This window comes from Theropithecus gelada, chromosome 10 (assembly GCF_003255815.1).
Source record: "Theropithecus gelada isolate Dixy chromosome 10, Tgel_1.0, whole genome shotgun sequence".
In the NCBI taxonomy this organism is placed as follows: domain Eukaryota; kingdom Metazoa; phylum Chordata; class Mammalia; order Primates; family Cercopithecidae; genus Theropithecus; species Theropithecus gelada.
This window is the reverse complement of record NC_037678.1, coordinates 12,304,723-12,327,290: the sequence shown is the minus strand read 5'-3', so window position 1 is coordinate 12,327,290 and position 22,568 is coordinate 12,304,723. Positions and strand designations below refer to the sequence as shown.

The following is a 22,568-nucleotide window of genomic DNA, read 5'->3' as shown; positions in this document are numbered from 1 at the left end:
TCCTGAGGGCTAAGGGTCTGGGCCTGGGTTAGAGGGTAGCAGGGGGCTCAGGACCAGTGCAGAGGCAGAGAAGGGCAAGCGGCTTCCCTGGCCGGATGCGGGTATGTCTAGGGGCAGTGTGTGGAGGGACAGCTCAGGCTGGGTGGCAGAGACCCAATGGGGCAGGAATGGTTCTTTGCCGTGCCCCCCCTTGCCCCTTGGGGTGGCCCCAGGCCCCAGGCCCCAGGACAATGTTCCTACGGGCACAGGGTATGCCAGACCAGGTCTAAGGGACATCGCCCTCAATGCTGGATGGGTGTTTGCTAGGTCCTTCCAACTGGGCCATCAGCTGGCAAGCCCTGGCCTTTGTGCGCCTGCTCTTTGGGCCATAGAGTAGGTCTTCCCCGACCAGGGAAGGCACAGAGGAAGGGGGATGGGAAGGAAGGGGAGCCCCGCTGCAGGTAGACAGTTCTACACTCACACTACCCACCACGGAGCCTGTGTGGGCCTGCAGGTAGGCCCTGGGGAAGTGGGTTTCTTGCCTCCAGCCACTCAGGCAGATAGCTGGCAGCAGCCAGGCTCCTGGGTAGATGTGTCAGAGAAGGAGGCTCCCCTCTCCCCAGTTCCTCCTGCCCCTTCACTGGCTCAGTCATTCTCAGGCCTTCCCAGCCTCCTCTTCCCCATCCTCCAAGGACAAGCCCCTTTGCCCAGCGGCCAGAGGCAGCCCTTCCGGCCCACTGGAGCGTCTCGGCAGCAGCACATTCACATCACCCTGGGAGTGCTTAAAGCACAGAACTCTCAGAGCACACAGCCTGCCAGCCCAGACCCATTACAGCGGCATCTCCGAGGGTGGGGCTGGTATCAGCCCTTTCAAAAGCTCTCCAGGGCATTTTCCAGTACAACTGGGGCCACTTACCACCGTTCTAGCAAGGAGGAAGATTCGCAGGTGTAAAAGAAAGCTGTTAAAACCTATTACCATCCGAGTCTGTTTCTCAGAAGTATTCTTTTTTTAAAACATAGTATATGAGATGAGGGAATTACAGGACAAAATGGTAACCACAGTGTTGGGTGTCAGAAGCCCGAGGGAGAGGCGGAGCTTGCAGTGAGCCGAGATCGCGCCACTGCACTCCAGCCTGGGCGACAGAGCGAGACTCTGTCTCAAAAAAAAAAAAAAAAAAAGAAGCCCGAGGGAATTTGTCTATTCATTACAGTCTCTGTCTGTATCATCCCTGGGTCTCCACACTTGGACCTGCTGCAAGAGACAGGTGGCCTGAGCTTCCAGGACCGAATCCGTAGTGCTGGTGGCACCTGCTCTTCCCCGACCTCTGTGGCCCCATTTCTGCACATAGAGTCGGGATCCCATGTCCTGACCCAGCCGCACCTGTAGGATGCTGGGAAGTGGGAGGGCCCTGGGATGTTTGGGGCTCCCTGCTTCTCCCAGTGGGGGTCACCTAGGACCCTGGCTCATACCTTGTGCGTCCAGTCTCTTGTCAGCATAGACCTTGTAGGTGAAGGCGTGCCGCAGGGCCAGGGCTGCAAAGAACATCTCCACACAGATGATGAAGTCCTGGTAGCCAGCAGCCACAGTGCCCTCGCCCACCGACACGCGGGCCGAGTGGATTTTGGGGATGGCCCCACACTTCTCCAGGATGGCCAGGAGCATGCCTGGATGAGGAGGCATGGGTGTCTGGACCCAGACTGGTCCCCTTCCTGGTCCCCCATCTTCCACAATGCCCCACTCAGCTACCCACACGCCCCAGTAAGGATGTAAGCAGGGCCACAGCTGCTCCTGTAGGGCAGGAGTAGCGACACAAGGCCACAGCCTCCGGAAACCCCGCTCTCCCAGCTCTTTGCCAGCCACCAAAACTGAGATGTCAGCGATTTCGCAGGGTCTCCTAGGCCCTCCCATCCATGTAGTGGCCCCAACAAATCTCCCCCATCCCCTGGGAAAGGCCCTTGAGGGCTCAGATTTCACCCCCAGCAAGTGCCCAGTGGGCTGAGGCCCCTCTGAACAGGCCCCACGGGCACCAGGGACCATAAGCAGAAGGGGCAGCAGGAAGCACAGAGGACAGGGCAGCATGGGCAGCCTCGAGGCGCTGGGAGGGGGCTCACCTTGCCAGAAGGAGAGAAAGATGACAGACTTGACCATGAAGAACTTGAGGACGGGGCTGTAGGGGCTGAGCAGCTCCCGGGTGGCAAAGTAGAAGAGGAAGAGGGCGTAGAGGGCCAGGCTGACGGAGATGTTGTAGATGATGGTCACGTACAGGTAGCCGCTGGTGACGCTGCAGGACGGGGAGCATTTTCTGGCTGGGACAGACCCTTGGAGGGAAGGGGCTCTCCTCGACTGCACCACACAGTCCCCATGGCTCTTAGCCCCACATGTCCAGCAGAGCTCAAAGAGCCACTGAAGGGGTCAGAGGGGGTGATCAAAGCGACAGACAGGGGTGGGGGTGTACGGGGTGTGTCTGCAGGCCAGACCAGCTCTGCTGTCTCTGCGTGACTCATGGACTTGTCTATGCCCTGGTGCCCACACTCCTAACGCCGGACACCAGTGTGGAAGCCAGGGCTGAGCTGGAGGCCATAGCCTGACAGGCAGATAACAGGCGTCAAAGTGGGTGACGCTGCTTAGCTCTGCTGCCTTTTCACTTGGTTGGCTGCATCCCCCGGACCTCCCTTTGCTCACCTGCCCTGGTAGGGCTGTTGTGCAGTTCACAGACAGTGTGTGCCAAGTGCTTCAAAGCACAGGGCTAGACACATGGTCACTTTTATTTTATTTTATTTTTTTTGAGAGACGGAGTTTTGTTCTTGTCACCCAAGCTGGAGTGCAATGGCGTGATCTCGGCTCACCACAACCTCTGGCTCCTGGGTTCAAGTGATTCTCCTGCCTCAGCCTCCCGAGTAGCTGGGATTACAGGCACCCGTCACCATGCCCGGTTAATTTTTTGTAATTTTAGTAGTGATGGGGTTTCACCATGTTGGCCAGGCTGGTCTTGAACTCCTGACCTCAGGTGATCCACCAGCACTGGCCTCCCAAAGTGCTGGGATTACAGGCGTGAGGCACCGTGCCCAGCCACATGGTCATTTTCACTAAGCCCAGAATGAAATGCGTGTGGTCAATTTACACAGCAGGGGCTTATGTACCTGTGGACTTGAGCCGACCTCTTGGGGCTCTGACCCTCTCGCTCCCTGCCTCAGCAGTGGTCACTGTCCCTTTGTGGCCCATCCCTTCGCGGTACCACTCTGCAGCCTGGACGTGAATGTGACTGCTGCCAATGGTTCACTCCTGGGCCGGCAGTGGGGCCAACTGCAAGGGTGTCCACTGCTGGGCTCGGACTTCAGGGGGCTGTGAGCACCAGGCACCCAGGAAGGTCACGGCTGTGCGGCCACTCTGGCCGCCCCCTTCCCTGAGCCAAGGCACCAGCCTGTGCCAACACTCCTCCCACACACCCCGGGGAGCACCCGCTGCTTACTCAAAGTCCCCATCCCGGTACTTGCCGAAGGCCTGGAGGACCACAGTGCTGACCGCCATGAGTGGCTTCACCACACAGAACTGCAGGGTGGCCTGTCGGGGGGAAAAGGAGGTTGAGTGTGGAGGAGGAGCGCAGAAGGCATGAAGCAAGCTCTGCTTCTGGCAGCCAGAACTGTGCCGGATGGAGGGACAGAGAGGACGAAGGGGACGGAGAGGACGGAGGGGACGGAGGGGACGGAGGGATGGAGGGACGGAGGGGTTGGAGGGACGAAGGGATGGAGGGGACGGAGGGATGGAGGGGATGGAAGGATAGAGGAGATGGGGGGGATGGGGGGATGGCTGTGTCCTGCTCCCAGGGGACTGCTGTCTGCATGGGGCAGAGGGCAGAACATATAGGAGATGCAGCCCACGCAATGCCGTGTGTGAGATGAGCATGTGGAGGAAGGAAGGAACAGTGTGGCAGGGTATGATGGAGGTGGGGGACAGGAGATGCACACAAGGAAGCTTCTCGAGCCAGGACCATCAGGAGGGTGCCGGAGACGAAAGGTTCGACAGGCAGAGGGGGCAGCTTGCACCAAGGCCCCAAGGTAGAGGGTGGACAAGTGCAAGGGGCTGCGCACTGGAGAGATGGCTGAGGAAATGGACAGGGCCAGGTCCTAGAGACCTTGGTGCCTGGAGCAAGGCTGGGGCCCCGCTCAAGGAACCAGCCACCGCGGAGCCGGCACAGGTGAGGGCCTCCTCCCATCCTCCAGGTCCACCCCCTGTCCGGTTCCTGGCCCCACTCTCTGGGTCTGGGTCCAGGGTTTCTGGTGAGCACAGGTCACTCTGGGGATGGAGGTGACTCAGGAAATGTAGCCCCAGAGCACGTGGGCTCCACAGTCTCGAAATCTGAGTTTGAACTCTGGGGACAGCTTGGGCAGTCACTTGGCCTCTGAGCACAGACTCCCTGGTGAAAAGGACGTAGTGACTCCCCACACCACAGGGCCACTGCTGCAGGGTGGCACAGCCAGGAAGCGCAGTGTCTTCTCGGGAGTGTCCCGCCTCTGTGCATGCACTAACGGCGCCTGCTAGTTGGCTGAGCCACGGAAAGAATTCCTCAGCCAGGTTTTCCCGATTCCCTACGGGAGGACCCGTGGTGCCCATAACATCACTAGTATCACCATTATCTTGAAAGCAAATAAACCTAAGCCCTAAGGCCCCTCCTGAGGAGCTGGGGGGTGGTTAAATCCAATCCAAAAGGCTCAGCTAGTGTAGCTGCAAAAAGGACGAGGAGCCTGGAGCAGGAACAGTGACCTGTGGAACCTGCAGCTCCTGCCCCAACCGGGGATCTGAGCCAGGCTTGCAGGGGAGCCCCAGGCAGCCCGCACCATGGGGCTGCCATACGGAGAGGCGTGTGTGATGGGGCAGACGTGTAGTCTCACCCTCAGAAAGCCCCAAAGAATGTCCCTGGCCCTGTCATCCCGCCTAGAAGAAGTGGGACTGGCACCTTCTGGGGAAAAGGGAAGAGCGGCAGTTTGCGTGAATTCTAGTTATGAGCCTGGGAAAAGGGAAGAGCGGCAGTATGAGTGAATTCTAGTTATGAGCCTGGCAGCAGGCTGGTGCTTCCCTGGGTCAGTTCACCTAGTACTCATGACAGCCCCCTGACGTGGGTGCTATCATTATCCTCATGGTACAGATGAGGAAACTGAGGCACAGAGAAGCTGAAGCAGCAGAAGCAGAGCCCAGGCCAGTAGGCCCCAGAATCATCACCTCACCATACCCTGGACCAGTCAGCAGTTCCCAGGCTGGGCTGGACATCAGAACCCCCCAGGGAGTTTTAGACACGTGTCAGGTTCCAGGGCTCCATTCCAGAGCTTCTCCTGCGGGCTAGGGCAGTGAGTGGTGATCGGGAATCTCTGCTTTAAGCAGGGAATCTCTCCAGAAGACCTGGATATTGAGCGCTGGCCCTGAGGAGTCAAAGGCCTGTCTCTGTGCCCCCAGGACAAAGCTGTGGGGTGTGCTCTCTCGCCTTGGTAAAGAAAGGAAGAGGCCTCTTTTGTTCTCTTACTTCTTGTATCTCTCCCTGCCACGGCCAAGAACAAGAGCAGAACATCTGAGCCCACAGGGCTGGGGAATCATTTCTAACAAGGCCACCCTAGCTAACAATCATGAAATCAAAACTTTGTAGACAATATAATCGTCAAACAAGGCGGTGAGTCACAGCTGGCCGGAACCTGGGTGGCTGCACCAACTGGTAAACAATGGCTCTCAATGCCCCACCCTGAACCCAGGATAGTTTTAACTCTTTCCCTGCAGGTCCGGTGGTGAGATTCTGAATTTAGGAACATGCTAAGGAAGGAAGGTCTGGAAGCAGAACTGGAGACTTGGCATGGCCAGGCAGAGGCTTTGTGGGTGTGCCCGCCTTGTGGCCTGGGCCCTGCACAGAAGGGAGCAGCAGGCCCTGCCCTCCCTGCCCAAGCCACAGTGACTTGGCTGTGGGTTTCGTATCCTTTCGTGACTACTCTTGGTGAAGCTGGAGAGGCTGACATGACAGAGCCCCTACAGAGCCCCAGAGGAGACGAGGTCATGAAGACTGGGCGTGATCCCCTCCGACTCTGCCTCCCTGAACAGGAGGCCGTGGGCTCCGCCACGCCGGGCTGAAAGCTCTACATCCATGACCTCATCTGATCCTCACAACCATCTCTCGAGAGGAGTATCATTACACTCATTTTACAGTGGAGGAAACTAAAGCTCAGAGAGGGTGAGCCAATTATCCAAGGTCACACAGTCAGAAGAAAAGCTGGAAATCAGGCTTGGATGGTCAGACACCCAGGCCCACACACTGAGTGACCCCACCACACTGCCTCCGCCCAGGTTACTCTAGACCACACGGAGGTCAGCCCAGGAAGCTAGAGCGGCTGGACTGCCAACCAGGAAATGCAGGGAGAGATGGCACAGGCCTGTTCTAGCGTGTGTCTTTAATGCCAAAACCCTCCTGCCCCCTAGCTGCAGCTGATGAGAAGTTTTCAAATGGAGGTTCTAGAATCCCCATGCACCACTTCTGATTCTCACACACACCAAGACTTGGTCACACGAGCAAGAGTCTGGGCTCAGCTCTTGCCCACAGTGCAGCAGACACTCCCAGGATGCCGGTCGCTGCCCCTCCAAGCACACCCTGCTAATGTGGTGCCCGCCTATCAGCTTCGGGGGCTGGGTGCTGGGGGCCTGGGGGGCCTCATAGGAAAGGGAACCTCTTCAGGTGGGGCCCAGGGCAGCCCAGGGCAGGGTTTCCCAGTCCCCACCCTGCTCCTCCTGACCTAGGCAGCTGCTGGGGGCACACACCTGCTTGCAGAACCGCAGAAACCCGATGGAGTAAGTCTTTCCCCAGAGGCAGCAGGTGCCATACACACAGCTGGACCTGGAGGAGACAAGCATGGGAGGCAGCAGCAGTGAGTGAAGAGCCAGGACTTAGGAACGGTGGGGTGGGGAAGGCCGCCCTCCCATCCACCCAGAGGAGCTGGGGCACACATCCCGGGCAGACTTTGAACCCGAGGCCAAGCACAGGGAGAGGTATGGCAGGGCATCTGCATGTGACATAGGCGGAGGGACACAGGGCTGCACTGGCCCTGAGGTGACAAACCAACTTGGAAAGCTCTGAATGTAAAAACTGCAGGAGGCAGAAACAGACAGGAAAGCACGAAGACTGAGACAGGAAGAGAGAGAGAGAGAATGAGCCGCAGAGGCCCTCCTAAACGCCAAGAAGAATGAATGGCTCAGGAAATGTGGCGATGCACAGCAGGTCAAGGTCACGGGCAGAGATGGTCTGTGTCCAGCTGGTGCCAGGACAGCTCCAGGTACACAAGGCCCAGGAAACGGGGTGGTTTAGGGCTCCAGGAAGACTCCATACTCACTCAATGGGTTTTCCTCTGATCTCCGACATGATGGAACTTTCTCCTCCTAGGTACTCATAGCACAGGCTCAGGAAATTATAGATGACCAAGGCTGCGAAAACAGTGTCCAGGGGAAACCAGTCAAATCAGCAGAATGGGTCCACAGATGCTGGGATTCTAAACGGCAATGGAGGTGAAAGAGCCACAGCCATGCGTGGCAACAGGGAGGAGCCTGGGGGACATAAGGTTGTGCAAAAGGAGCCTGTCAAGAACGCACACAGCTGACCTACCGCTCCTAAGTTCAAATCCCAGCACACCTAAATTATCTTACCCAGGGATGCACCCCTACACTGGCGTAATACTACAAAGGGAAGCAAAGAAGGGACTGCCGTGAGTTCAGGGTTATGTGGGGAGGCCGGAGAAGGCTGAGATAAGGGTGGGCACTCAGGAGGTTTGGGAGGGCTGGCAGTGTTGACCCTGGGGGGAAGTGGTATTGGCTTTATTAGTTTTTCCAGGCGCAGTGGCACGTGCCTGTGGTCCCAGCTACTGCTGAGGCAGGAGGACGGCTTGAGTCTGGGCGTTCTGGGCTGTAGTGTGCTATGTTGATCTGGTGTCTGCACCGAGACTGGTAGTAGTATGGTGATCTCCTGGGAGTGGGGGATCACCAAGTTGCCTAAGGAGGGGTGAACCAGCCCAGGCTGGAAACAGAGCAAGTGCAACTCCAGAGTGGGATCGCACCTCTGAATGGCCACTGCACTCCAGCCTGGGCAACATAGCGAGACCTCATCTCTAATGTATTTATAAGTAAATATTTGTCTTACATACTTGTGTGTTACAGATCACAATTTTATAAGATAACAACAAAACAGTCTCTATGAAAATCTTGGGAGAAACTGCAAGCAGGAATGAGAGCGCAGAACCTTCATCCAGTCAACAACCTGTAGCGGTATCCGGAATACACACAGCACTATGAGCTACAACAAAGCACACAAGCAGCACAGAACACAGTGCAGAAACCTCGGGAAGCTTAGGCTGCTCATTCTAAATTGGGACTCGGCTCAACATCTCCACAAAGACCCAAAATTTGCCACAGGGCGTGATGGCACAGCACGTCTGCTGTAAATGTGGATGCTATAAATACAGCAACACGCTGTAACGGGTCTCCTGGTCAGCGGGTTTCTGCTGGGTCAGCAAAATGAAGGCTGCTGCCTGCAGGGTGCTAGAGGCAAATGGATATACCAGGATGGAGGAGAGCATGGAGAAGAGGAAGAGGGGTGCAGCAGAGGGTACCCAAAAGGAACGAACGCAAGAGGAAGAGCCAGAGCGAGGACATGGGAATGAGGATGGGCATCCAGCAAAGGCACAAAGCCAAGGGGAGGGGCAGAACAGGGTGAGGGGAACAGGTCGAGGGAGCCACAGTGGCCCTGCAGCCAGAGGGCTCCTTCTCATCCCATCCCGCCAGCCCCTGCAGCATAAAGTCCTTTAAGGCTCCCTGGTGCTGCCCAGCTTGGCACTTGGTCTTTCAATGGGTGACCTGGTCCCTGCCCATGCTCCTGCCACTCCCGAGCAGCACTAATGCTGCGCTTCTCCCCAGAGCAGGTTCTCTACCCTTCGGTGCTTCTGCACTCCCAGATCCCAGAGGCTCCAGAGCCCTTCCCGCTGTGCTCTCAGGATCCATTAACCCCCGCTGGACAGCACCCAGTGTGACAAGTCCCCGGTGACCATCGTGGAATTGAGTGCCCTCCTACCCATGGAACCTGATTTGCAGACACTTCCCAGCGCTTCCCACCCTGTGTCATAATGACTGTCTCCTCCTCTCTTTCCTCAGGACACAGGCGCCACTGGTGGCACACACGGGGCACACCACAACTGTTTCACTGACTGAACTGGGGCATGGAAAGCCCTGGTGATGCTTTTTAGGCAAAGTTGGCCTTCAGCAATTTGGAAAGGAACATATTTGCGGCATTTCACACGACTCACGGTTGCCCTAACCCATTAAGCGCTCCCATCTCCAGGTGACATCCACATATAATATCCATGAAGAAACAGATGGTTATTTTACACTAGTGTGTTTTAGTAGTAATTATTTGCACAGCCATGGTAAGTAGAATACAGATAAAACCATGACTGAAGCTCCTCCCTATATGTCTGTCCCCCAGCACTGACTACGCCTTGTTGTGACTGTCCCTTTGCCCTTCACATACATACAGCAGAGGTATGCGATGTGTGTGAGCCTCTTTGGGTTCAGTTTCCTCATCTATCAAAGGGGATCACAGGAGCACCAACTTGGCAGGTGGCTGTGAAGCGTGAGCACCAAAGTGCTCAGAAGCGTGTCCGGGGCGCGCTGTGCTGGGTGTTGGCTGTCACGACCATTACTGTCTATGTGCTGCCTGCAGGGCCAGGAGCCCCTGGACAGGGCTGAGGGCCGTGTGTACTGCCTGCCTGTGCTGGAGGCAGCTCAGGATGTCTCAGGACAGACGAGTCTCCACCAATCTCCAGATGACTCTTCACTAGCAAGAACTACGGAGCGAAGGGAAAGGGGTGGGCATTAAGCCAAATGTGGTATCAACCTGTCAGTAACCTCTGTTCAAAACCTCACAAGGCCAAGCACAATGACAGTGTCCATTCTAAGCCGGGTCCAGCTATATCATGACAGTTGTATTTTCTTTTTTGTTTGTCTGGGTTTTGTTTTTTATTTTTTTGAGACAGAGTCTCGCTCTGTTGCCCAGGCTGGAGTGCAGTGGCGCGACCTTGGCTCACTGCAACCTCCACCTCCAGGGTTCAAGCGATTCTCCTGCCTCAGCCTCCCAAGTAACTGGGATTACAGGCATGCGCCACCACACGCAGCTAATTTTGTATTTTTAGTAGAGACAGGGTTTCACCATGTTGGCCAGGGTGGTCTCGAACTTCCGACCTCAGGTGATCTGCCCACCTCAGCCTCCCAAAGCGCTGGGATTACAGGTGTGAGCCACCGTGCCCGGCCGGTGCCCGGCCGACGGTTGCATTTTCTAAAGATTGCCACACCCCGTGATGCTGACACTCCACCTCTGAGAGGTGGGGTCCTGTACCCTCCCTTTGCATTTGGTGGACCTGAGTGACTAAAGCCAAAGTGATGTTTCATGACATCTGATGTAGGGGTTAGAAAAGGCCTCTTTCCTCTGGCTCTTCCTTGAGTGCCTGTCCTTGCACCCAACCACCATGCAGGGGGGAAGCATGAGCTAGCCTTTGGAGACACTGCACAGAGAGGCTCATGTGAGGGAACCGAGGCCTTCAGCTGACAGCCAGCATCAACTGCCAGGCACACAAGGGAGCGAGCCTTCAGGTGGTCTGCCCCGGCCTTCACACTCTCCTGCCAAAGCCCAGAGGTCACGGAGCAGGGACGAACTACCTCCCCCACGCCCAGTCCAAATTCTTGACCTATAACATCCGTGAAGAAATTGGATGGTTGTTTTACACTTGTGTGTTTTGGCAGTAGGTATCTGCACAGCCATGGTAAGTGAAATACAGATAAAACCACAACTGAAGCTCCTGGGTCGTGCAGTGACCGCTCACACCTGCATGCAATGGTACATTCTAGTCCCTCTGCTCACCCCAGAGGCAGACCCTGCTGAGATGCTGCCGGCTCTGTCCTGCAGCCCGCTGACTTCACTACCACCCCTCTCTGGGCTCTGCCTGATCCTTCTGGCACAAAAGCAGCATCAAGTAAGGTAAAGAGCCATGGGCCCTGGAGCCAGCCTGTCTTGGTGTGGACTGTGGTCCCACCCCTTAGGAGCTGTGTGGCCTTAGGCAAGTGTCTTAAGCGCTCCGTGCCTGAATTTCCTCATCTGTAAGCGGGATAACTCCTTCCTTGGTGGGGTGAGGGGCTGTGAACGTGCAGAGCCTTAGATGAGCTGAGCGCACAGGCAAGAGTCCACGGTGTGTTGCCTACTGCTTTTTCCAGACCGTAAACTCCTTGCAGGTAGAATGCAGTCCTACCTCCAAAGACTACTGGAGGGCCTGGCAGCTACAAACGCAATCAACACTGAAGGAAGGAACGGACAGACGTACATGGGCCATCTCCCCAGGGGAGCCTGCCATGACAACAGGCTCAGGCAGGGCAGGAGGGGACACCCCACTCTTATTCCAACACTGGAGGAGCTTCTCTCAGAGGCTGGCTCCAAGATCATCAGCTTTCCAGTCTCTAATAACAAAACCCTCCAGGGAAGCCACAGGGGTCCCAGGCCCATGAGCCCCCACTATCTGGAAGCTCCCTCCCGGGCGAGCCCATCCCTGCAGTCCTCTCCTGAGAAAGGCCTGGCACCTGGGCTCATGTCCTTTCCTGCATCAAAACACACGTTAGCAGTCAGCACACTTTTGAATGACGTGGCCGGGGTCCATCCGTAACCGGCTCTGCATACAACTGATCAGAATTGTCAAATGTCATCGTCTCTCTCAGTTCAAGATTCTTGACCTTTTGGAGGTGCTCTGGGGCCAGCCAGTCTATAAAATACCAATTTACTGACAGCTCCCTTTAAAGAATCATTAGTGAGTCGATAATTGACTCCCTAATTCTTGGAGAAGATGAGACAGAATCTCCTTAGACGTGACACAACCGGCCCAAGCCCGGCCCCACTGACCAACTAGACACATCAGTTTCCCTCCTGGAAAGTACAGAACCATGTGAAACACCACCTCCAACATCCCAGCAAAAGTATTTAAATGGAAAACTCAACACATCCCCTGGAAACAAACACAAAGATGTGTGCCCTGGATGTAAGAAGAGCGGAGAAGCTGAGGCGGGGCTGGAGGGAGGGTGCTTGGCCGGGAAGCTCACTGCCCACCGCCCTTCCCACCATGGCTCCAGTACCAGACCCCAGAAGAGGCCTCGGAGACACACAATGACTCTACACCTCCCTAAATATCCACCACAGCTGGTGTGCCAGGCTCTGTGCGAAGCCCTGGGGACTCCTAAATGATCAAGGAGCCCTCAGGCCAAGTCCAGAGGGCAGCAACCAGCATGAGGGACCAGACAGCCTCTCTCCTGGCCTGGACAATCAGGCTGTGGCTTCTCTGGAGGGTTTTTGTCTTTGGAGACTGAAGAGTTGATGGCCTTGGGGCCAGCATCTGGGAGGAACTCCTCCAGCATTGGAAAGAGAGTAGGCTGTCCATCCCCCACCCCCAAGCCCCCTCCTGGAACTTTCTGCCCCACTCTAGACACCAAATCTTAAACTACAGACAAATGTACACTATCAGGAGAGAAGGACCAGGATGAACACAAAACAAGGACTGTGCTGGGGATGAGAAGACATCAGGGGTCACTCTCTTAATAGACGTGACAAGCACCTTGTTCCCAGGGTCAGATGGGACTCCCAGGGGCAGATCCCAGGACTGCAGCTCAATATACTCAATATAAAAAACTATTTCCTTTTTTTTTTTTTTTTTTTCCTTTGATGCAGGGTCTCAGTCTGTTGCCCAGGCTGGAGTGCACAGATGCGATCATGGCTCGCTGTAGCCTTGACCTCCCAAGCTCAATCGATCCTCCCACCTCAGCCTCCTGAGTAGCTGGGACTATAGGTATGTGCCACCATGCCTGGCTAATTTTTGCTTTTTGTTTTTTTTGTAGAGACAGGGTTTCACCATGTTGTCCAGGCTGGTCTTGAACCCCTGGGCTCAAGTGATCTGCTGGTCTCAGCCTCCCAAAGTGCTGGGATTAAGGGCATGAGTCACTGCGCCGGGCCTGTAAGAAACCATTTCTAACGGGCAGAGTCCAGAGATGGAAGTCGTGAGCTTGCTGCCAACAGAAGCAATCAGGCTGGGCAACCCCTCAGCAGACTTTGTAAAGGGGTCCCTTCCAAACCCGAGGCTCCAGGCTTCTCCCTCGTGACTTTCCTGTCCCTTGCGGATCCTGTTTATTCCTGTTTCTCGCCACCCCAAATGCTGCTTCTGACCTCTCCTCTACTGGCTTCTTTTGAATGGGCTTCTTTCCTATCGGCAGCTCCTTGAGTCTGGGTAGGAAGCTGTAGTCCAAGAGACTACTCCTGACCCAGCCTCTCAGCTGGCCCATGACCTAGTAACTGCTACAGAATCCAGCAGTTGTAAGGCTTTACATGTTCACACACCCCTCCAACAACCGCCACCCCATTCCCCCACAAGGATGGAGTTATCCCCACTTACAGATAAGGAAATTCAGGCACGGAGCACCTAAGACACTTGCCCCAAGAGCCCCTGGGCTTTGAGAAAAGACTCATACTTGCCCTCCCACGTTTCTGCGTGCAGCTCCCAGGGTCAGGAGGCAGACACACTCATATAACTCACTATAACTTCAATACACACTCGCTGTGCGCCTACTGTGTGCCACACACTGTGTGCAGAACCTCAATGGCCCTGGGCACACTGGGCCATTCTAAGCTCATCTCCTGTGCACACCTTCAGCGCCTAAAGCTGGCCTCATGGCCCAGCCCTCTGCTGCAGAGAAACACTCTGATTACTTGGAAAGACTGGGACATTCTGTATTTCAGATAACTGGAGATCGAGACCATCCTGGCTAACTCAGTGAAACCCCGTCTCTACTAAAAATACAAAAAATTAGCCGGGCATGGTGGCAGGCGCCTGTAGTCCCAGCTACTTGGGAGGCTGAGGCAGGAGAATGGCGTGAACCCGGGAGGTGGAGCTTGCAGTGAGCTGAGACCACGCCACGGCACTCCAGCCTGGGCGACAGAGCGAGACTCCATCTCAAAAAAAAGAAAATAGGGGCCTTAGAATGTTCTTCTGCCCCTTTTCAGTGATGGGTGATCATCCTGGACAAGAATGGGCACAGTGTGTTGCAACCAAGGGGGCAGGGGTCTGCATGGTACAAGTGACCCCAGACTTCAAGTTGTGCCAAATGGCTCCTCTTCTCCTCCCTATTGGTTTTTTTTTTTTTGAGACAGAGTTTTGCTCTTGTTGCCCAGGCTGGAGTGTAATGGCACAATCTCAGCTCACCACAACCTCCACCTCCTGGGTTCAAGCAATTCTCCTACCTCAGCCTCCCGAGTAGCTGGGATTACAGGCATGTGCCACCACGCCGGGCTGATTTTGTATTTTTAGTAGAGACAGGGTTTCTCCATGTTGGCCAGGCTGGGCTCGAACTCCCGACCTCAGGTGATTCACCTGCCTTGGCCTCCCAAAGTGCTGGGATTACAGGTGTGAGCCACCGCACCTGGCCCCCTCGTGGCTTTTTTGTCCTCTGCTGATCCTGCTTATTCCTGCTTCTCAGCGCCCCGAATGCTGTTTCTGACTTCTCTTCTACCGGCTTCTTTTGAATGTCTTTCTGCACTCGGATCTATCGAGTTCTTTTTTTTTTCTTTTCTTTTCTTTGTTTTTTTTTGAGACAGTCTCTCACTGTCGCCAGGTTGGAGAGCAGTGGTGCGATCTCGGCTCACTGCAACCTCTGTCTTCTGGGTTCAAGTGATTCTCCTGCCTCAGCCTCCTGAGTAGCTGGGACTACAGGTGCGCACCACCATGCCCAGCTAATTTTTGTATTTTTAGTAGAGATGGGGTTTTACCATGTTGGCCAGGATGGTCTCAATCTCTTGACCTCATGATCCACCCGCCTCGGCCTCCCAAAGTGCTGGGATTACAGGCTTGAGTCACCATGCCCGGCCACTACTGGGGTCTCATAATCCTTGGCTCTATCTGTAAGAGCCCCAGCCAGCCCGTGCCACGGCCAGCCAGGGAGTCCTTCTGGCAGCAAACTGGCCTGTGGCCCTCGTGTGGCCCTTGGCTGTGCTCACCCCAGTTGGACAGTGAATGAAGCATCATTCTCTGTTGCTTTCATGCATTCAAATCTCTTTCCCTAACAGGAGTTCACACTTTTCCAGGGGAGAAACTTGTCCTGTCCTCTCCTTCACCACGCTGGCAAAGAGCCCCAGGATTCAGAGATCCAGGTGCGAGTCTGGCCTTTGGCCATTACGATCTGGGTCACTCTGGACAAGATTCAGAGACTATTCGAAATTTTTTCACATTTGTAAAATGGGGATGATAATATATATACTCTGCCAGGTACTTGGGAGGTGAGAATGAGCTAACAGTGATGAAAAACACGTGGGAAAACTGTGAAATGCCACGCAAACATTCTTTTTTTTTTTTTTTTTTTGAGACGGAGTCTCGCTCTGTCGCCCAGGCTGGAGTGCAGTGGCCAGATCTCAGCTCACTGCAAGCTCTGCCTCCCGGGTTCCCGCTATTCTCCTGCCTCAGCCTCCCGAGTAGCTGGGACCACAGGCGCCGCCACCTCGCCCGGCTAATTTTTTGTGTTTTTAGTAGAGACGGGGTTTCGCCGTGTTAGCCAGGATGGTCTCGATCTCCTGACCTTGTGATCCGCCCGTCTTGGCCTCCCAAAGTGCTGGGATTACAGGCTTGAGCCACCGCGCCCGGCCATACACGCAAACATTCTTAACAAACAGCAACCGCATAAAGCGACATACGGACACTGTCTCCTGCCTCTGAACCCCAAGGCCCCGTGCCCCTGATCACAGAACTCCCCAGCGCTGCCTCAGAGCTGTCTTTACGGCCCACCCCCAACCCCACAATCAAACACTAAACGCACATGGGGGGTGGTTCCCACCCTGCCCCCATCTGCCTGCCACTGTACAACCTCTGGTGACACATGCCAGTGCTATGAATTCCAGCCCTCGCAGACGGTACGTGGCACCAAGCTCTCTTCCAAGACTCAGCCCTCTCTCTGAGAACAGGAAGCACCAGTCACAAGTTCACAGGCTAAACATACACTTATCTCCATTATCCCCCTCCTCGCCCTCCTAACGCCACTGAAATGAGAAGGAATGAAGGTGGCGTGGGGAGCAAACCTTCAAGGACAAGGGGAATGGCAACAGCCAACTGACATCAACAAAGCTCTGAATGCCACATGCTCACCGCTACATGGTCACCGAGTGGCGGACGGTTAGCGGGGTGGGGATGGAGCCAGAGCCCTAGGAAACCTCAGCACTGCACATGCCAGGCAGCTCTGGAGGCTGTGGGTGAGGATACAGATGCAGAAGCTGGTTAAGTCTCCACGTGGAACCACTGGATTATAAGTTTCAACAAAGGCTGAGACAGCTCCATCCTCAGAACACGGTCCAGCTGAGGGCTGTAATGGGACGACTTGGAGAAAATCCAAAGACTAAGCCTGAATATGAAGGGCAAGAGGTCCTCTCAGGTCTCTGCCACTCTGCACCAGTCACTCAGCCTGTTTTGAGGCAGGAGATGAGAAACTACTCTTTATAGAAAGAGGTCCCAGAATTTAAAAAGCCTTCATTTGGTACCTGCCCCCATGCTGCATACAAATAGCCACGGAAACACCCCACACTCCATCACCCAATCAGGAGACCCAGCAATTTTCTTTTTTTTCTGGAGCAGGGAGAGAAAGGTCTTGCTCTGTTGCCAGGCTTGAGTGCAGTGGCACGATCATGGCTCAGTGCAGCCTCAAACTCCTGGGCTCCCGCCATTCTCCTGCCTCGGCCTCCTGAGTTGCTGGTATTTTCAGCCCCGTTCTTAAATATAAAAAATAGCCAAGGACACTAATATTTGAGGAGCGCTTCTAACAAGAAGGTCAAAGACCAAAGCGAACAAATAGATGAAAGGAACTCAAGAGATAGAGACAATGTAGGGAACAGAAGAAAACTGCAATGAACATCCCCAGCGACCAAAGAACAATACTTTCTCCCGTATCAAGAACAAGGCATCATAAAGAACAAGAACGGAGAGAGCTACTGACATTTTAAAACATGATAAAGGAAATAAAACATTCAATAGAAAAGCTCAAAGGTAAGATTAAAAAAAAAAAAAAAAAGAAAACAGAAAACAAAACAAAACAAAATTCCTGGAAAACAGTACCAAAAAAGAGCCAGAAAATTATAAAGAAAATTTGAGACTCGGCCGGGCGCGGTGGCTCAAGCCTGTAATCCCAGCACTTTGGGAGGCCGAGGCGGGCGGATCACGAGGTCAGGAGATCGAGACCATCCTGGCTAACACGGTGAAACCCCGTCTCTACTAAAAAATACAAAAAACTAGCCGGGCGAGGTGGCGGGCGCCTGTAGTCCCAGCTCCTCGGGAGGCTGAGGCAGGAGAATGGTGTAAACCCGGGAGGCGGAGCTTGCAGTGAGCTGAGATCCGGCCACTGCACTCCAGCCTGGGCGACAGAGTGAGACTCCGTCTCAAAAAAAAAAAAAGAAAGAAAATTTGAGGCTCAATCCAGAGGCATGAGGTCCTACTAACAGGAATTCCAGAAAGGGAGATTGGAAGAAAGTGGAGGGGAAGAAATGATCAAAGAAACATACAGAAAGACTTCCCAGAACCTTAAGGCAGGAGCATGCACGCTGGAAGGGCCCGCCAGGTTGCTGAGCACAATGACTATCCCACCTCCTGTGAGATTTCAGGACTCTGGGGATTAAGACAAGATCCTAAATACAAAGAGGAGAGGGGGAAAAAAAGCCAAAAAAAAAAAAAAAAAAAAAAAGAGTGAAGCAGGTCACACACACACACAGGCACTAGGGATCGAATACAGCAGACTTTCCAGAAATTACATCAGAATCTAAGACAGTGAAGACATGCCTTCGAAATTCAAAGGGAGAAAGATTTCCAACTTAGGATTGTATTTCCCTTGAATACCAGTCAAATAGAACAATATACTAAAGATATTTTTGGATTCTACAAAATAGACCTCCCATGCATTCTCTTTCTCAGGAAGCTGCTGGAAGATGTGCTCCAACCAGGCAGAGAGAGCAAACCATGAACAAGGAGGAAACAGCCTCCACGGAACAGGTGACTCAGCACAGGAGAAGCAGTTTCCAGGCTGATGGTGAATGAAAGAGCCAGGGCAACAGCTGAGCAGCGGGAGCCTGGAAAGCAGGCATTCCTGACTGCACCACAGGGAGACGGTTCCAGGAGAAACGCCATGGGGAAAATGGCAGAGCTCACGGATTCCTGGATTGGCCTGGCTTTACTGAGAGCAGGGCTGGTTTGGTTTTTGTTATGTTTTGTTTTTAAATTCAATTGAAGTATTTGGGAATAAACTAATGATAGGTATGTATAAAACTGAGCAAACTAAAAGAAGGCAAGTAGTCACTGAAGCAAAAAACAAAAAGTTACACAGGAAAAGGAAATGGATAGGATGTGGTGGCTCATGCCTATAATCCCGGCACTCTGGGAGGCCAAGGCAGAAGAATCATTTGAGCCTAGGAGTTTGAGACCACCCTAGGCAACACAGTGAGACCTCATCTCTACAAAAAAAAGAAAAAGAAAAATTACTGGAGCATGGTGGCGGCACACACCTGTGTGTGTCAGAACAAGACCTGTCTCTCAAACAAAGCCCTTCCACAATAGGAAGTCACCACGTATATAAAACTGAAAAACAACAACAACCAGTATAAGCATATTTTTAGGTCATTCTAGGAAGAAAACAGCTGAAAGAGTTGAAAGTACAGTGAACTGCCGAGTGAGGAGTTAGAGGAGTTTTGTGTTTCAACCATATGCCTATATTACTTTAATAAACGTAAATTTTGGCCGGGCGCGGTGGCTCAAGCCTGTAATCCCAGCACTTTGGGAGGCCGAGACGGGTGGATCACGAGGTCAGAAGATCGAGACCATCCTGGCGAACACGGTGAAACCCCGTCTCTACTAAAAAATACAAAAAACTAGCCGGGCGAGATGGCGGGCGCCTGTAGTCCCAGTTACTTGGGAGGCTGAGGCAGGAGAATGGCGTAGGCCCGGGAGGCGGAGCTTGCAGTGAGCTGAGATCCGGCCACTGCACTCCAGCCCGGGCGACAGAGCGAGACTCCGTCTAAAAAAAAAAAATAAATAAACGTAAATTTTTTCAGTGTTTTTTAAAAGCAGAATTTTGTTAACAAAGAAAAAAAGTGGCTGGGTGCAGTGGCTCATGCCTGTAATCCAAGCACTTTGGGAGGCCGAGGCGGGTGGATCACGAGGTCAGGAGATCGAGACCATCCTGACAAACATGGTGGAAATCCTGTCTCTATTAAAAAATACAAAAACTTAGTCGGGCGTGGTGGCGGGCACCTGTAGTCCCAGCTACTCGGGAGGCTGAGGCAGGAGAATGGCGTAAACCCGGGAGGCGGAGCTTGCAGTGAGCCGAGATCGTGCCACTGCACTCTAGCCTGGGCGACAGAGTAAGACTCCGTCTCAAAAAAAAAAAAAAAAGAAAAAGAAAAAAAGCAAGGCCGGGCTTGCTGGCTTACACCTGTAATCCCAGCAGTTTGGGAGGCCGAGGTGGTGGGCAGATTGCCTGAGCTCAGGAGTTTGAGACCAGCCTGGGCAACACGGTGAAACCCTGTTTCTATTAAAATACAAAAATAAAATTAGCCGGGTGTGGCGGCGTGCGCCTGTAGTCCCAACTACTTGGGATGCTGAGGCAGGAGAATAGCTTGAACCCGGGAGGCGGAGGTTGCAGTGAGCCAAGATCGCATCACTGCACTCCAGCCTGGGTGACAGAGCGAGACTCCATCTCAAAAAAAACAAAAAAAAGAAGAAAGAAAGAAAGCAAATGACTGCAGTGCCCAGCTCTGAGTGGGCCCTCAGGAGAGGCTGGCTGGACCTGCAGAGTTCTCTAGCCCAGGCGAATCCCGCTCCTCCCGGGTCCTCCTGGCCCCTCTTGGGCACTTAGAAGGAAGGGTGGGAGGGGGAATACATGGGGGGACCTCTTTGAATTTTAAAGGACTGCCCCATCACTGACTCTACAGAGGCAGCTGCAAGAGAGGGGCTAGGACCCAGAGCAGTGGTGCAGGGACAAGGCGAGGAGCAGGCCCCACTGCCTCTGATGCTGAAAGCTGGTGAACTCGGCCAGGCATGGTGGCTCACATCTATAATCCCCACGACTTTGGGAGGCCGAGGTGGGCAGATCACGAGGTCAAGAGAGTGACACCATCCTGGCCAACATGGTGAAACGCCGTCTCTACTAAAAATACAAAAATTAGCTGGGTGTGGTAGTGCACGCCTGTAGTCCCAGCCACTTGGGAGGCTGAGGCAGGAGAATCACTTGAACCTCGGAGGTGGAGGTTGCAGTGAGCTGAGATCGTACCACGGCACTCCAGCCTGGCAACGGTCTCAAAAAAAAAAAAAAAAAAAAAAGCTGGTGAACTCGGGGGTAGCCTGAACTTCACCGCAGCTGCTGTGCTGTTTGTAAACTCCCTGGGAGAGGCCAGGCCAAAGGGATAATCGCGTTGCTAGGAGATGTGCTTCACAGGGCAGCCGACTTCCTGGAGGACCTCTCCCTGGGCTGGGAGGCAGGTCAGGGCAGGCGGGGCCTGAACAAAGAGGCTTCTGGAGCGAGGGGTGCCCGCCAGCCATCTGCTGCCGCCTCTGGGGCACGGAGTGAGGGTGAAGCGGAGGCTCCCCTGGCTGTGTGCCCCGCCTTCTGCCATGTGCCCATCTTCGGGGTCCTGCCGAGAAGAGAGCCCACACTTGTCCCCCGACCACACAGGAGAGGCCGCCTTGGCGGGGAACAGCTTTGTGCTTCTGAAGGAACAGGTGGACAGAGGCTGCCCCTGGGTACCCATGCGAGGCTGGCAGCTGAATGGAAGAGGATTCTCAGCCCCACCCTCCGCCAATTCCAGCCTTTATGGTGCCCCAGGGACCCAGAGGTTTCCCTGGAGACTTGGCTGCTTCCAGGAACATCAGACACGAGAGCCCCAGTTAAGCCCTGAGCAGGTCCCCAGCTGGCCTCAGTATTCTCACCTGCAAGGACAGGACAGAACGCCAGCCTGCGAGGAGGGAACATGGGAAGTTACTGAGTTGCTGGGAGTGAGTGGCGGGGAACAGACGGATGGAAAGGAGGGACCCCACGCAGAGCAGAAGAGCTTCGCAGGCCAGGGACATGGCACACATCAAGCCCTTGAGGCTGGGAAGCACCTGCCTGATGTGGCCGCAGTTGGGGATGGGCAGGCAGAAACATGACAGCCTGGGGTGCAATATCCTCCTGTTCAGCAACTTCACTTTCTTGCCAAACCTAAAGGCATCTCCTGTGCCCTATGAGTTCTCAGGGATACACAAGGTTCCACGTAGACAAGAAGAGAGACTCCAGCGCTTGGGGGATGAGCATGCCTCACCCCAGTATCCACAGAGTACAGGCCTGGGGCAGCACCTCCCAGGTCAGGGAAACAGACAACTTCCGGGCACGGCCAGAGCTGCTCAGCCTGAGATGAGGAAAACCACATCCAGTCATTTTATCTAAAACCAGCAGCACAGGTGTGGGTAGGAGACAGGAAACCTCACACTCCGAGAATGGCATGGGTATCAATGTAGTAGTCTTTTTTTTTTTTTTTTTTTTTTTGAGATGGAGTTTTGCTCTTGTTGCCCAGGCTGGAATGAAATGGCACAGTCTCGGCTCACCACAACTTCAGACTCCTGGGTTCCAGCAATTCTCCTGCCTCAGCCTCCCGAGTAGCTGGAATTACAGGCGTGCACCACCATGCCCGGATAATTTTGCATTTTTAGTAGAGACGGGGTTTCTCCATGTTAGTCAGGCTGGTCTCAAACTCCCAACCTCAGGTGATCTGCCCGCCTCGGCCTCCCAAAGTAATGGATTACAGGTGTGAGCCACTGCACCCGGCCCAGTGTAGGGGTCTTGAATTGAGGAACCCCTCCTCTCCATTCCTGCTGGCCTGTCCAGGGCAGACCTGGGCATCGCTGGCCTCTGATGGAGGAGGAATGCCTGGGACCTGCCCAAGACAGGTCAGAGGCCAGCTCCCGTGACAGCAGCATCCTGGTCTCCTTGTGGTGACTGTTTAGGGGCCACAGACTCCCTCAGGGCAGCAGGGGTGAGGCTGGCTTTTCCTCTTTCCAGCTCCTGGCCTGTGGTCAGAGCTCAGGACGGGAGCAGGTGATGTCTCCACTCCACATCCAGAACCAAGTCCCCGAAAGGAATTGAGTCTTCTTCCTGGGTGGCGCAGTAGGGCACCCACTCATGGGACAAAGCCCTCAGAATTAAGACCCATGGGGACAGATGCCCAGCCCTGCCACTGACATGCCAGGGATCCCTGGATTGCTCCCTACCCAACTGCACCTGGGGCCACCTGGGGTCTCTACAAACAGACCACTTGCTTACTGCCTCCACCCTGCCTGAGATGCCGGCATTGAGAAACGAGACCCAGGTGGAGGGTCCCTGCTTCCGGCACCTGTGAGGTGAGACTGTGGCTGCATGTGCTGTTACCTGTCAATTTGGGACAGAAACCCTGTAGCAGGTAAAGAAGCCAGGGATGTGTCAAGACAGTCCTCGTGAGGCC

At 54.3% G+C, this 22,568-nt stretch overlaps 1 protein-coding gene across 4 annotated transcripts in view; it reads right to left on the bottom strand.

The window, feature by feature from the left end:
• Positions 1-22,568, bottom strand: part of TMEM184B (transmembrane protein 184B) — a 55,707-nt gene that overhangs the window by 3,821 nt on the left and 29,318 nt on the right. For all 4 annotated transcript variants that reach the window (XM_025398078.1, XM_025398077.1, XM_025398076.1 and 1 more), the window contains 5 exons: positions 7,339-7,429; positions 6,770-6,845; positions 3,450-3,541; positions 2,092-2,261; positions 1,450-1,644 (listed from right to left, as the gene is read on the bottom strand). In XM_025398078.1, coding sequence (XP_025253863.1) covers positions 1,450-1,644; positions 2,092-2,261; positions 3,450-3,541; positions 6,770-6,845; positions 7,339-7,429 — 624 coding nt within the window. The remainder of the gene's footprint in view (positions 1-1,449; positions 1,645-2,091; positions 2,262-3,449; positions 3,542-6,769; positions 6,846-7,338; positions 7,430-22,568) is intronic.